The sequence below is a fragment of the Macrobrachium nipponense genome, chromosome 15, assembly GCF_015104395.2.
Source record: "Macrobrachium nipponense isolate FS-2020 chromosome 15, ASM1510439v2, whole genome shotgun sequence".
NCBI classification, from domain to species: Eukaryota; Metazoa; Arthropoda; class Malacostraca; order Decapoda; family Palaemonidae; genus Macrobrachium; species Macrobrachium nipponense.
In genome coordinates this window covers 15,791,037-15,802,124 of record NC_087208.1, presented here as the reverse complement: position 1 = coordinate 15,802,124, position 11,088 = coordinate 15,791,037, and the positions used below count along the sequence as shown (strand labels likewise).

At 43.3% G+C, this 11,088-nt stretch overlaps 1 protein-coding gene across 1 annotated transcript in view; it reads right to left on the bottom strand.

The window, feature by feature from the left end:
* The window catches only part of LOC135227001 (acid ceramidase-like), a 291,051-nt gene that overhangs the window by 245,579 nt on the left and 34,384 nt on the right, over window positions 1-11,088 (bottom strand). Inside the window, exon 2 of the mRNA XM_064266731.1 lies at window positions 7,392-7,432. Coding sequence (XP_064122801.1) covers window positions 7,392-7,432 — 41 coding nt within the window. The remainder of the gene's footprint in view (window positions 1-7,391; window positions 7,433-11,088) is intronic.

Sequence of the window (11,088 nt, the reverse complement as noted above, 5' to 3'; positions counted from 1 at the left end):
TTCCTCAGTACAATGGCCCCAGAGGAAGCAGCGACTTCAGCCACTGTGAAGGATCACAAGTCTAGCCAGAAGACTGCCTGAAGAGCTGCCATTACAGTAGTCTCCAGTGTCACTGGTTCCTGTCAAGAGAGAGAGATTTTCTCGCTCATCAGGTGATGCAGTGATAGACCAGGACCCAGGTAAACTGGGTCTAAGTTACCTGGTTGTCGATAGAGGCTTTTTCAAGTGCGTGAGTTAGCAGGACTGGTAGCAGCACTGAATGTAGCAGTGCTCTTGCTAGCAGCAGCACTGATGGAAGCAGCACCTCTGCTAGCAGCAGCACTGGTGGGAGCAGTGACCCAGCTAGCAGCAGCGCTGCTCCATCTGGCTAGATCCTGCACCGATTTTACGCCTCTGGCAGGCAGAGGAGAGGCAGTAGCTTGGCCTAATAATTGGACTTAAATGAATTCTCTTGTCCAGGGACGAGGTCATTCATCTGTTCCAATACAATTTCAGCCAGGACTGACTATGGCAGCCCTGTCAAGACCTTGAGTTCCATATTGGAACCCCACAAGGCTTCGGGTCTGTAGAGCAGGCCGTGGGCGTTCCCCTGAGATTGTTTGCTGACACATGAGCATTATGATCTCTGAAAAAAGTCCTCTGAATCTCGTGGGTGTCCGAGTCTCTGGGTAGAGGACCTTCGAGTCCTTTGAGAGACTGGTCCTCCAAACCAACTCTCCCCTGAGGGAGAACCTCACCAGATCCAGAGCAGCGCCCTTGGGAACAGAGGCTGGAGAACGAACCTTGGTTCAGGCTCCAGCGGCTACCAAGACCCTGGTCCCTGGGGACAGCATCTCGGGGCCCACTTCTGAAGAAGCGGGAGAGCCAGCGAGAGTGCCAACTGCTTCCACCGAGAAGGGAGGAGGCAGATTGTTAAAAGTCTCGAAATGAGACTTCTTCAGGAGTGGAGAAGCTACCTTCCCCTTCGAATGCCGTGAAGCTTCTGAAGGGAGAGGTGAGAGGCGGCAGGTGATGACGATGAGGACAAAGACGAAGTTGAAGATGGCAGCACTCCTTGGATTCTTCATCTTCTTCGCCTTCCTCTTCAACAGCTTCTGCAGTAGAATTGTCAGGGCCCCCCAAGGGGTGGCATAGGACTCATCAGGTCCAGGGGCTGATACATGAGCAGGTCCAGGGACGGGAGCAGAAGTAAGTGTAAGTACAGAGGCAGGAACAATCGGAAATGCCTGGAGGCCTTGGGGCAGGTAGCGATGCCACATCATAACCAGGAGGGGAGGCACTGCAGGGACAGGAACTAGCAAGTGATAGGCTGCAGAAGTGGTCTGGTCCCATTACTACCGTAGGTGATACATTTGTCAGGTGACGAGACCAGACCAGATGCGCTGAAGGCACCTCTTTTCTAGTGTAACAGCAAGCCTTGATCAATAGCCATCCTATAAAAATCCATGCTAGTTCTGACATCTCACCTGCGAAAGTAAAAAGTTCAGAAATTAATAAAGGGGGTTCCCCCTCATGCAAAGATATACTTCAGAGCGAGGGGAGGACCCTAAAGGAGTAAGGAGTGATCCCCAGGTCTGGGACCACAGCCTCCCCTTCTTCTTCTCTCTCCAACTCGTTGGAAGGGGAAGAAAATGAAGTTTCTCCCGGAGAGGTGACAGCGAGTATGGGATGATTGCCAGGAAAGCAGTAAATACAAAGGAAGAAGAGGTTAGTACCTCAATGTGGTGGGAAGTAGCAGGACTGGTAGCAGCAATGGTGTCACCCTCATCACAGGTCTTCCAATGTATTCCTCCTTCCGGCAAACTTCCCCACTGAGTCAAGACCAAACGGAGCACTCCACACAAGGCTGTTGCAATTCATGGGTTTGCATGATTCAGTATATCATAAACACAATATCATAACAACAATCATAACTTATAAAGAAATTGCAATTCATGGGTTTGCATGAATCAGTATATCACAAACACATTATCACAACAACAATCACAACTTATAGTAAGAAATAACAAAGAAAAATCCCACCAGGATTGAAAGAAAACAGCAGTAAACAGTCATGCAGAGAGCGGTGGAGAACACGTCTATCTGCAACGACAGCCGAAAGCAAATTGGAATGTTTACCTCAGGTCGGAGGGACTACCAACGACCGGACCGGTAGTTAACTACCTAACCGCCTTGTTAAAGAATTCAGCGGCCGTGTCCAGGCTACGCCTTAAGTAATTCCTATAGTAAAGGACTGAGGGCTTGTATATTGCATAAGAACAAAGGTTAATTTTGCCTCTTCCAGGCTTAACCTTTGACAAAGGTGTTCTAGATTTCTAAAAGGATAACTACCTCTTCCAGACTTTACCTATCTGATTAAGTTTAATTGCCCCAACGGGACAGAGAAGCATTTCCTCTTCTCCACTAAGGAGGTTACATTGGAATCCTTACAGTTCTCTGTAAAATGTAGCCTTAACATCACCCTCAGAGAGAGAGAGAGGAGAGAGAGAGAGAGAGAGAGAGAGAGAGAGAGAGAGAAACTCCTTATGACTCCAACTCCCTCACCTCCTTATTGCTGTTTACATTAATATTATTTGAAAATTAGTAAATTATTAAACTATCATGCAAAAGACATACATCTCTATAAGAGAGAGTGAGAGAGAGAATTATTATTTTTATATTATAAAAATATTTAATCTTATTAAACTTACCAATACAGTATTAATCAATATTAATGCAGGCAGCCCCCGGTTAACGGCAAGGGTTCCGTTCCTGGGGGAGCCCAATGCTAAGCAAAATTCGCCTCTGACCAAAATTCGTTAGTCTACGGGCGTCACAATCCACCTTACAGTGCTCTAGACATGTTAACTATGCCTTAGACTGTGTCACGGCCAGATATGTTGCCATAATATATGTAGTATTTGCTATAATATATGAAATTCACGTTTTTAATGAAAATGTGGAATTTCGTTTGCCTGATCATTTACTATGGTCTGCCTGAGCATAAAAAATTTTAATGCCAGATCCAATGAACTTACTGGTGAGAGAGAGAGAGAGAGAGAGAGAGAGAGAGAGAGAGAGAGAGAGAGAGAGAGAGAGAGAGAGACCTTTTTCAGACGTAACGTTTCCTTCATCTCTTTATTTATACTACTATCTTCTAGTTAGATCAGCTAAAAAAGAAAATGAGAATGAAATGATAAAAGTATCGTTAGTACCATTATAATCATTGCATAAATGCTGCAGTCATAAACAAGTAAACGATAACAGTTGTTTTGCTACAACAACCAAACCGAATCTGGTAACAACGTTTTGCTTGTATTTCTGTAGTTGTTACAAATGATGTTAAGTAGAACAGCACCTAAATATTTTTGCATTATGCCTTTATTTGGTAAGAAAATATTGGCAAGGAAATATAGTACAGTGGGCCCCCTATTCGCATTCTCCGGATTCGCGGACTCATGCATTCATGGATTTCTCTCTGGACTATATCTACCCATTATTCATGGTATTTTTCTATGAGAAATATCCACAAATTCCTGGGTTTTTTTATCAATTTCATCATAAAATGCACTTTTTGTGATAAAAATATTAAAAAAAACAGATATAAAATTTTTAGTGGTTTTTTCTTGAGTCTTAACTAACAAATTAGGCCATTTTCAGCATTTTTATAGGGGTCCACTTGAGAAAGGAAGGCAGGGAGTAAATGACAGTTTGATACTATACTATTGGTGGAGGGGAAGGAGGGGACGGGAGTTGGAGTCATATGGAGTTTCTCTCTCTCTCTCTCTCTCTCTCTCTCTCTCTCTCTCTCTCTCTCTCTCTCTCTCTCTCTCTCTCTCTCTCTCTCTCCATTATTATTATCTCTGTCTCAGACACAATTCATTATTTCAATCTTGATGGTAAGATATATGATGTTGCCATTCAAAGGTCTCTCTCTCTCTCTCTCTCTCTCTCTCTCTCTCTCTCTCTCCTCTCTCTCTCTCTCTGTATGTATATAATTCTAATGGTACAATGTTTAAGATGACTTTGAAATTATCCTAATATTATAATCTCAAAGATTAATACAGCAATAGGAAAGTAATTTAAGGTATATTTGAAGTAGGATGTTATTTAAGGTATACAGTGGAACCACTACATACAAAAGTCCCTACGTACAAAAAATCCAGGTTACGAAAGCAAAGACGAAGACTTTTTTGCTTCTGTGTATGCAAATAATTCAGATTAGGAAAGGGTAAAGTCCGAGATTCGCCCAGGCCGCCGAGAACAATTTTAAAACTCGCGAGCCGCCAACTCAGTAGACTCGCCACCATCCTCCCGCTCTCCCATTGGTTCCTGATGTTAGTCACCTCCGTAAGATCCTGCTCTCTTATTGGTCAGCATCTGTCCCATCATGCCTCTATGTAAAGGCGTTCCTTGACCATTTTTTGTGGCAGCATTATCGTAAACACCTGGAATTCGTTCGTTCACATATGTTTTGTTTGTTAACGTAAATTCGTGTTAGTGATTTCGCTTTCGTTGTCCTGTAAGTTACTTTATCGTGTTGTGTGTGAACTTAATTACTTACATTATTAGCCATGGGTCCCAAGAATGCTACTGAAGTTCATGGAAAGAAGAGGATGCTTTCTATGGAGACGAAGATGGAGATAATCAAGAAGCGTTAAACTTTTCTGTCATTTGTTAATGTGTTTCGTAAAGTTTAGTGTTAATGTTTTCTGCCATTTTTTAATGTGTTTCGTAAAGTTTAGTGTTAATGTTTTCTGCCATTTTTTAATGTGTTTCGTAAAGTTACGTGTTCATGTTTTCTGCCATTTGTCCTCCTCTGTTGCCACTATCGGACATTGCCTCACTCGAAAGGTAAGGTTCCACAGTTTACTACATGCGTACGTACAGTATTTCTTGTACCCTGTACACTAATACACTTTATTTACAGGTACAGTCATGGTTATGTTATGTATTGAATGGTCCAAATTGTTGTATTTCATTGTTTATTGGTCAATTTAGCTTTATTATAAAATTTACTGTGGTGTTATTGTAGGGCTTGGACTGAATTAGGCAATTTACATGTAAAACGTCGTTCTAGATACGAAAAAATCAGGTTACGAAGGCCGCTTCGGAACGGATTAATTTCGTAACCTGAGGCACTACTGTATATACATTTGGTATGTGAACTTTCAAGTTGGGCAGTTATAAGCATTTTTAGAGGGGTTCTCACTATTCGCAGGGGTTCTGGTATGCATCCCCCCACGAATACGGGGAGAACACTGTAGTATACATATACTGTGTAAATCACACATAATATGTATTACTTTTGCATTAATTGAATTGTAGTGGTAAGAACGAAATACCAAATTCAAAGGTACTTCTGCCTCACAATTAGGCCAAAGCATCCTACCAATTTGAGGAGTCTTCACTTCCTTGGTCTAAGCCTTGAAACTTGCATCTTGAACAGAGGAAGATGAAAAAATCTTATATTGTATCTCAGTCATAAACCGCTCTATGCAGCTTCAAATGCTGCTAATGAATGCAGTAGCATCCAAAAACCAGCATTAAAGGATACACTTCTGAGATCGCATCTCTTGAGATTATGCCAGTAACATGCCGGCACTTCGCTTAGGTTGGTTGGTTCCTAAGAGCTCACACTACAAACACAGTTCTGAGCGCAATAGACTGGTTGCATTAGGAGCACAGCTATTCAACACTAAATAGTTTCCTACCATTCTCTTTCAACTGTTTATCTTTTTCCCAAAGGCTATACTTCCATGATAACACACCTTACCATTATGTGTTAACTCCTTTTAACAGGAGCCAAGGTAGAAGTTAAACGAAAGAGTCCCGGTCACCGGATTCATCTCTGGCAAACGGAAGTGAAACAGAATGACACAAGCTATGCACCTCTTAAACAATAAAGAAGAATCAACTAAATCATGGTTGAAACTCCTGAAGTCTAAACGGAGGAACTACTGAGATGGAAGAAAACATACCATGGAGTGTCGGCAATGATGTCATGGAATGTTGGTAGTAAGTAGCGGAGGGCTGGGTTGGGAAGGCAGAGGGTTCTTGCATGATATCATTACATAACCATGACAACAGCCAGGGCTGTTTGCACAAAACTTAAGAGTAACTGCCGAGAAGTGAGAGCCATTCTATCACCAGACTAATTCACTCTAGATAAATAATACGCAGAGTGAAAACTGAGTAAGAGGGTTATCATTCACTCGGGGGACAATACTTGGTGAGTAAATGATAACAAGAAGTGATGTGTGGCTCAGAACTACTGAGGAAAATGTAATAAGTATGTCTGTATCCCTAAACAACTTTACTGGTTCACGTAGTTCATCACTATCACCCTCCAACATCTGGATGATGCATGAACTGGTGAGCGTGAGTGCTAAACTACCAAGTAACTCCTCTGGAGAATGCATAAAATCCAAGAGATGAAGAGAGATGGAGAGGCAGTTGAGAGAGGAAGCAAAGGGAACAGACCTTGATCCTGAGACACACCATGGTTCCACGTCTGCGCAGAAAACCAATGGGCCCAGGGTAGTCAATAAGGCAGGCTACAGACAAGACACCAAGGCTCCAACATCTCTCTCACAGGGGAAAACAAAAATGGTTGATCACTGGCAAAGGCGGGACTGCCACCTGATGAAGCAAGTGAAGACAACGAAGGGGAGATTGCTCCTGTAGGAGTGACAGCATAGTGTGGAGGTTCCGCAGGAGGAAGAAGGAACAAGGATTGGCAATCAATGGTGTCGTCAGGGGCATTACCACCGGACGACACCTCGGAGGCCTTCTTCCAGTACGTATTTCCTGCTCTGCGAGAACTTCACCCATTGCACAGGCGACCAATCACAACACTCATCACACACAGATTTTGGGTCACAGTCATGCCCTCTGCAACTAGTGCAAAGGACACAAGGGTCAACACCCACAAATGACCGGTAGCGATTACAGGGATTCGAGGCAGTACCAGAGCAGACATGCTGGATGCTGCCTGTCTGCTCAGGCTTACATGATGTGTGGGTCTGCATAACTCTTGATATACAAACACACAAACAATTACTAAAGATATATTCCACAAAGAAACAAAACAATACCACCAGGATAATTGAAGAAAACAAAGTGAAATGGCAAGCAGGGCAGAGAATAGATAAACAGTTCTTCCTCGTACAGTGGATGAAAGCGAAGTGAATGCTTACTGTCTTGGTGGGCGGGACTCCCACCAGTTGGTTGGTAGTTGACTACCTAACTACCTTGCTTGAAAGTTAAAGGCTGTTTCCAGCTGCACTTAAAAGTTTCCAGCTTGTATATTGTGTAGGAACAAATGATAGATATTGACAGTTGAATTATTTCTTTAAAAATAACAACTAGATATACTGAAAATCTTATGAAAAAGCATAATTATTACTGACCTTGGATTAGGAGGATAAGCTGTTGTATCACAGGAAATAAACTGAAAAAAAAGTTTCAAATTAAAATCAATGGGTCAACTTTATTCCAATATGAAACTAGTTATGTAAATATAGCAATTTTAAAAAATGATATTTTAATGATAAAATAAGGTTTCACATAAACTTACCAAGCAATTGGTACTGCTGAGCTAACTATTGTCAATTCGTTGAGCCGCAACGTCCATCTGTGGGGAGGAGGGAGGGCTCTGATTATGTAATTGTTTGGTAAGTATAAGTGAAACCTTATTTTATCATTAAAATATCATTTTCACATAAGTGACTTACCAAACAATTACATTAGCTGAATCCACATTACCCAGAAGGTGTATATATGGACAGCTTTATGAACAAAAAACGATAATCATGTGCTCACATTATATATAATGTTTGCAGTACCTTACCTTGTGAGAAAGCAGCTACAGGTAGATAATGCCTCTGGTCGGCACTCTCATCACATGTAGGAGACGTGGCAGTAATGGCCAGGGTCGTCTCTACTAATGGTGGGATCTTGCAACCATGGAAGTACACCGATGATTGACAAGACATCAATAATTTGCCCTTGCCCTGGGCGAAAAGACCAGATAAGACCATACAACACCATCACCTACACTAAAAACCATATGATACCCTTAACCAGATATAAGAACTGGCAGGTACTTCGGGTACATGTACCCCCAGGCTTCCCAAAAACTCAACAACCTCAAATCCAAGGCGAGGAGATAGTAGAGGGAAAAAACCGGGTCCCCCTATGCTTCCTCTCCCAAAAACCATTTCTGCTATTGACAACAGTCCCAATCTTAAACAGTTTTCGAAAGTAGTTTCTACCTCCTTCAAATAGTGCGATGTGAACACCGATTTTGACCTCCAGAATGTTGTTTGCATAATGGAGGATAGAGACATATTTTGTCTGAAAGCCAAAGACGTTGCTACTGCACGAATCTCGTGCATCTTCACTTTCAGCACCCTAAGAAGTTTGGGCATGCGCTTCTCGGATCAAACGGGTCTTTCACCGAGCACCAGAGTCGGTTCAACTCTCCTCTCACAGTTTCTGTCCTAGTCATGTGACTAAGACTATTAAGTTCTTTTCTGGGGTCAGTTTGTGTCGCTGCGTGAAATAATCCTTAAGTTCATTATTTCTAAGGTAAATGAAGCTAACTTATACCAGAGAAAAAACAAAATCAGGAAGATGTCAGAATAACTGACTTGCTCACCCTAAATAAAAAGAGGGTGTCGGTATGGTATCTGGGGCGAGTGAGACCACTACCACAAACCTCTTGCCATTTAGAACTCTCCTACACCAAAATCCCCTTCCTGAGAGGGCCGATCCACAGGCAGGGACGGCAACTACTACTACTACTACTACGCCCCGCACCATGCCGACTGCTGCGCCTCTGGTGGTCATCCTTTTCATTAGCTGTACTAGGTAACACGTGCCATCTTTTGCTCTGTGTTTTTGTGCTATTTCCCTTGGATTTATCTCCACCATGGAACGCATAAGTGCACTCAACGTCTTCGTACAGAAGACAAAATTTACGATGGAAACTACAAAATCAGTCCTGGCAGCAGTCAGAAAGGAGGACTGGATGGTCTCACTAGATCTGCAAGATGCGTATTTCCACATTCCCATCCACCCGAGCTCCAAAAAATACCTGAGGTTCGTATACAAAGAGGAGGTATTCCAGTTTCGAGCTCTTTGTCTTGGACTAAGCACCGCGCTTCAAATTTTCACAAAATTGATGACCAATGTTGCAGGAATGCTGCATGCGAGAGCTGTCAGAATCTCTCTGTATCTGGACGACTGGCTCCTCAGAGCTCCTTCCTACAGTCGCTGCCTGGAGGATCTTCAGAAAACAATAACGCTGTCAGAGAAATTGGGACTTCTAATAAACAAAGAAAAATCTCAACTGATCCCTTCTCAAGAAATCCTTTACTTGGGCATGAGGATTCAGTGTCTGGATTTTCGGGCTTTTCCGTCTGCCTCAAGGACAGATCAAGCCCTGCAAAAGATTCAAAGCTTCCTAAGCAAACAGAAGTGCTCTGCGAGGGAATGGATGAGCCTTCTGGGGACCCTTTCCTCTCTGGAGCAATTTGTTTCCTTGGGAAGACTAAATCTTCGCCCCCTACAATTTCACCTAAATCGGCATTGGAACAAAGGAAAGGGTCTGAAGACAATGTCGATTCCTATTTCGGAAACAATGAAGAAATGTCTTCGTTGGTGGAACGACCCCGTCAAACTTCAGGAGGGTTTGTCCCTAGAACAAAAGAACCCAGACCTAGTGTTGTTGTCTGACGCCTCGAACTCGGGGTGGGGAGCAACTCTGGGGAAGTTGGAGTTCTCGGGGTCCTGGACAAAAGAACAAATGAAGCTCCATATAAACCAGAAGGAGCTGTTGGCAGTCTTTTTGGCCCTCAAGGAGTGCATAGAAGTGGTTCAGAACAAAGTAGTGCAGGTCAACTCCGACAACACCACAGCGTTGGCCTACATTGTCAAACAAGGCGGAACCCACTCGAGGTCTCTTTACGAGACGTCAAGAGAACTCCTTCAGTGGGCAAAGGTGAACAATGTGAGCCTAGTCACTCGGTTCATCCAAGGGGAGAAGAATGTGTTGGCAGACAGCCTAAGCAGGAAGGGTCAAGTATTGTCCACGGAATGGACTCTTCATCGAGAGGTCTGCAAGAACCTGTGGCGCATGTGGGGGCGACCTTGCATAGATCTGTTTGCCACAGCGAAGACGAAGAGGCTGGAGACGTGCTCTCCCGTGCCAGATCCAGAGTCTCTTCATATAGACGCTTTTCTCCTAGATTGGTCGCACCTCGACGTGAATGCTTTTCCACCTTTCAAAATAGTAAACAAGGTGATTCGGAAGTCCTTGTCACACGAGGGCACCAGGATGACTCTCGTAGCCCCCTTTTGGCCAACAAGGGAATGGTTCACAGAGGTACTGGAATGGATGGTGGACACACCGAGAAGCCTTCCTTTGAGAGTAGATCTTCTCAAACAACCCCACTTGGAAAGGTATCACGAAAACCTCCAAGCTCTACGTCTAACTGCCTTCAGACTATCGAAAAACTCACGAGAGCTAGAGGCTTTTCGAAGGAGGCAGCTAGTGCGATTGCAAGAGCAAGGAGAGCTTTTACTATCAAGGTCTATCAATCCAAGTGGGAGGTTTTTAGAGGATGGTGCAGAGACAACTCTGTTTCCTCTTCCAGTACCTCTGTGACTCAAATAGCTGACTTCCTTCTGTACCTTAGGAGAAGGCGAAAATTTTCGACTTCAATGATTAAAGGATACAGAAGTATGTTAGCTGCTGTTTTCAGACATAGAAAGTTGAATTTATCTGAAAATAAAGATCTACAGGACCTTCTCCGATCCTTCGACACCACGAAAGAAGTACAACAGGACTCTCTTGCATGGAACCTGGATGTAGTTCTGAAGTTCCTAATGAGTGAGAGATTCAAGCCTTAACATTTGGTCTCATTAAAAGACTTAACTATGAAGACACTCTTTTTGGTCAGTTTGGCTACAGCCAAAAGGGTTAGTGAAATCCATGCTTTCAGCAAGGCGATAGGATTTAGGCATGGCAAAGCTATATGCTCCCTACAGCTAGGTTTTCTGGCTAAAAATGAACGCCCTTCACAACCTTGCCCAAGGTCTTTC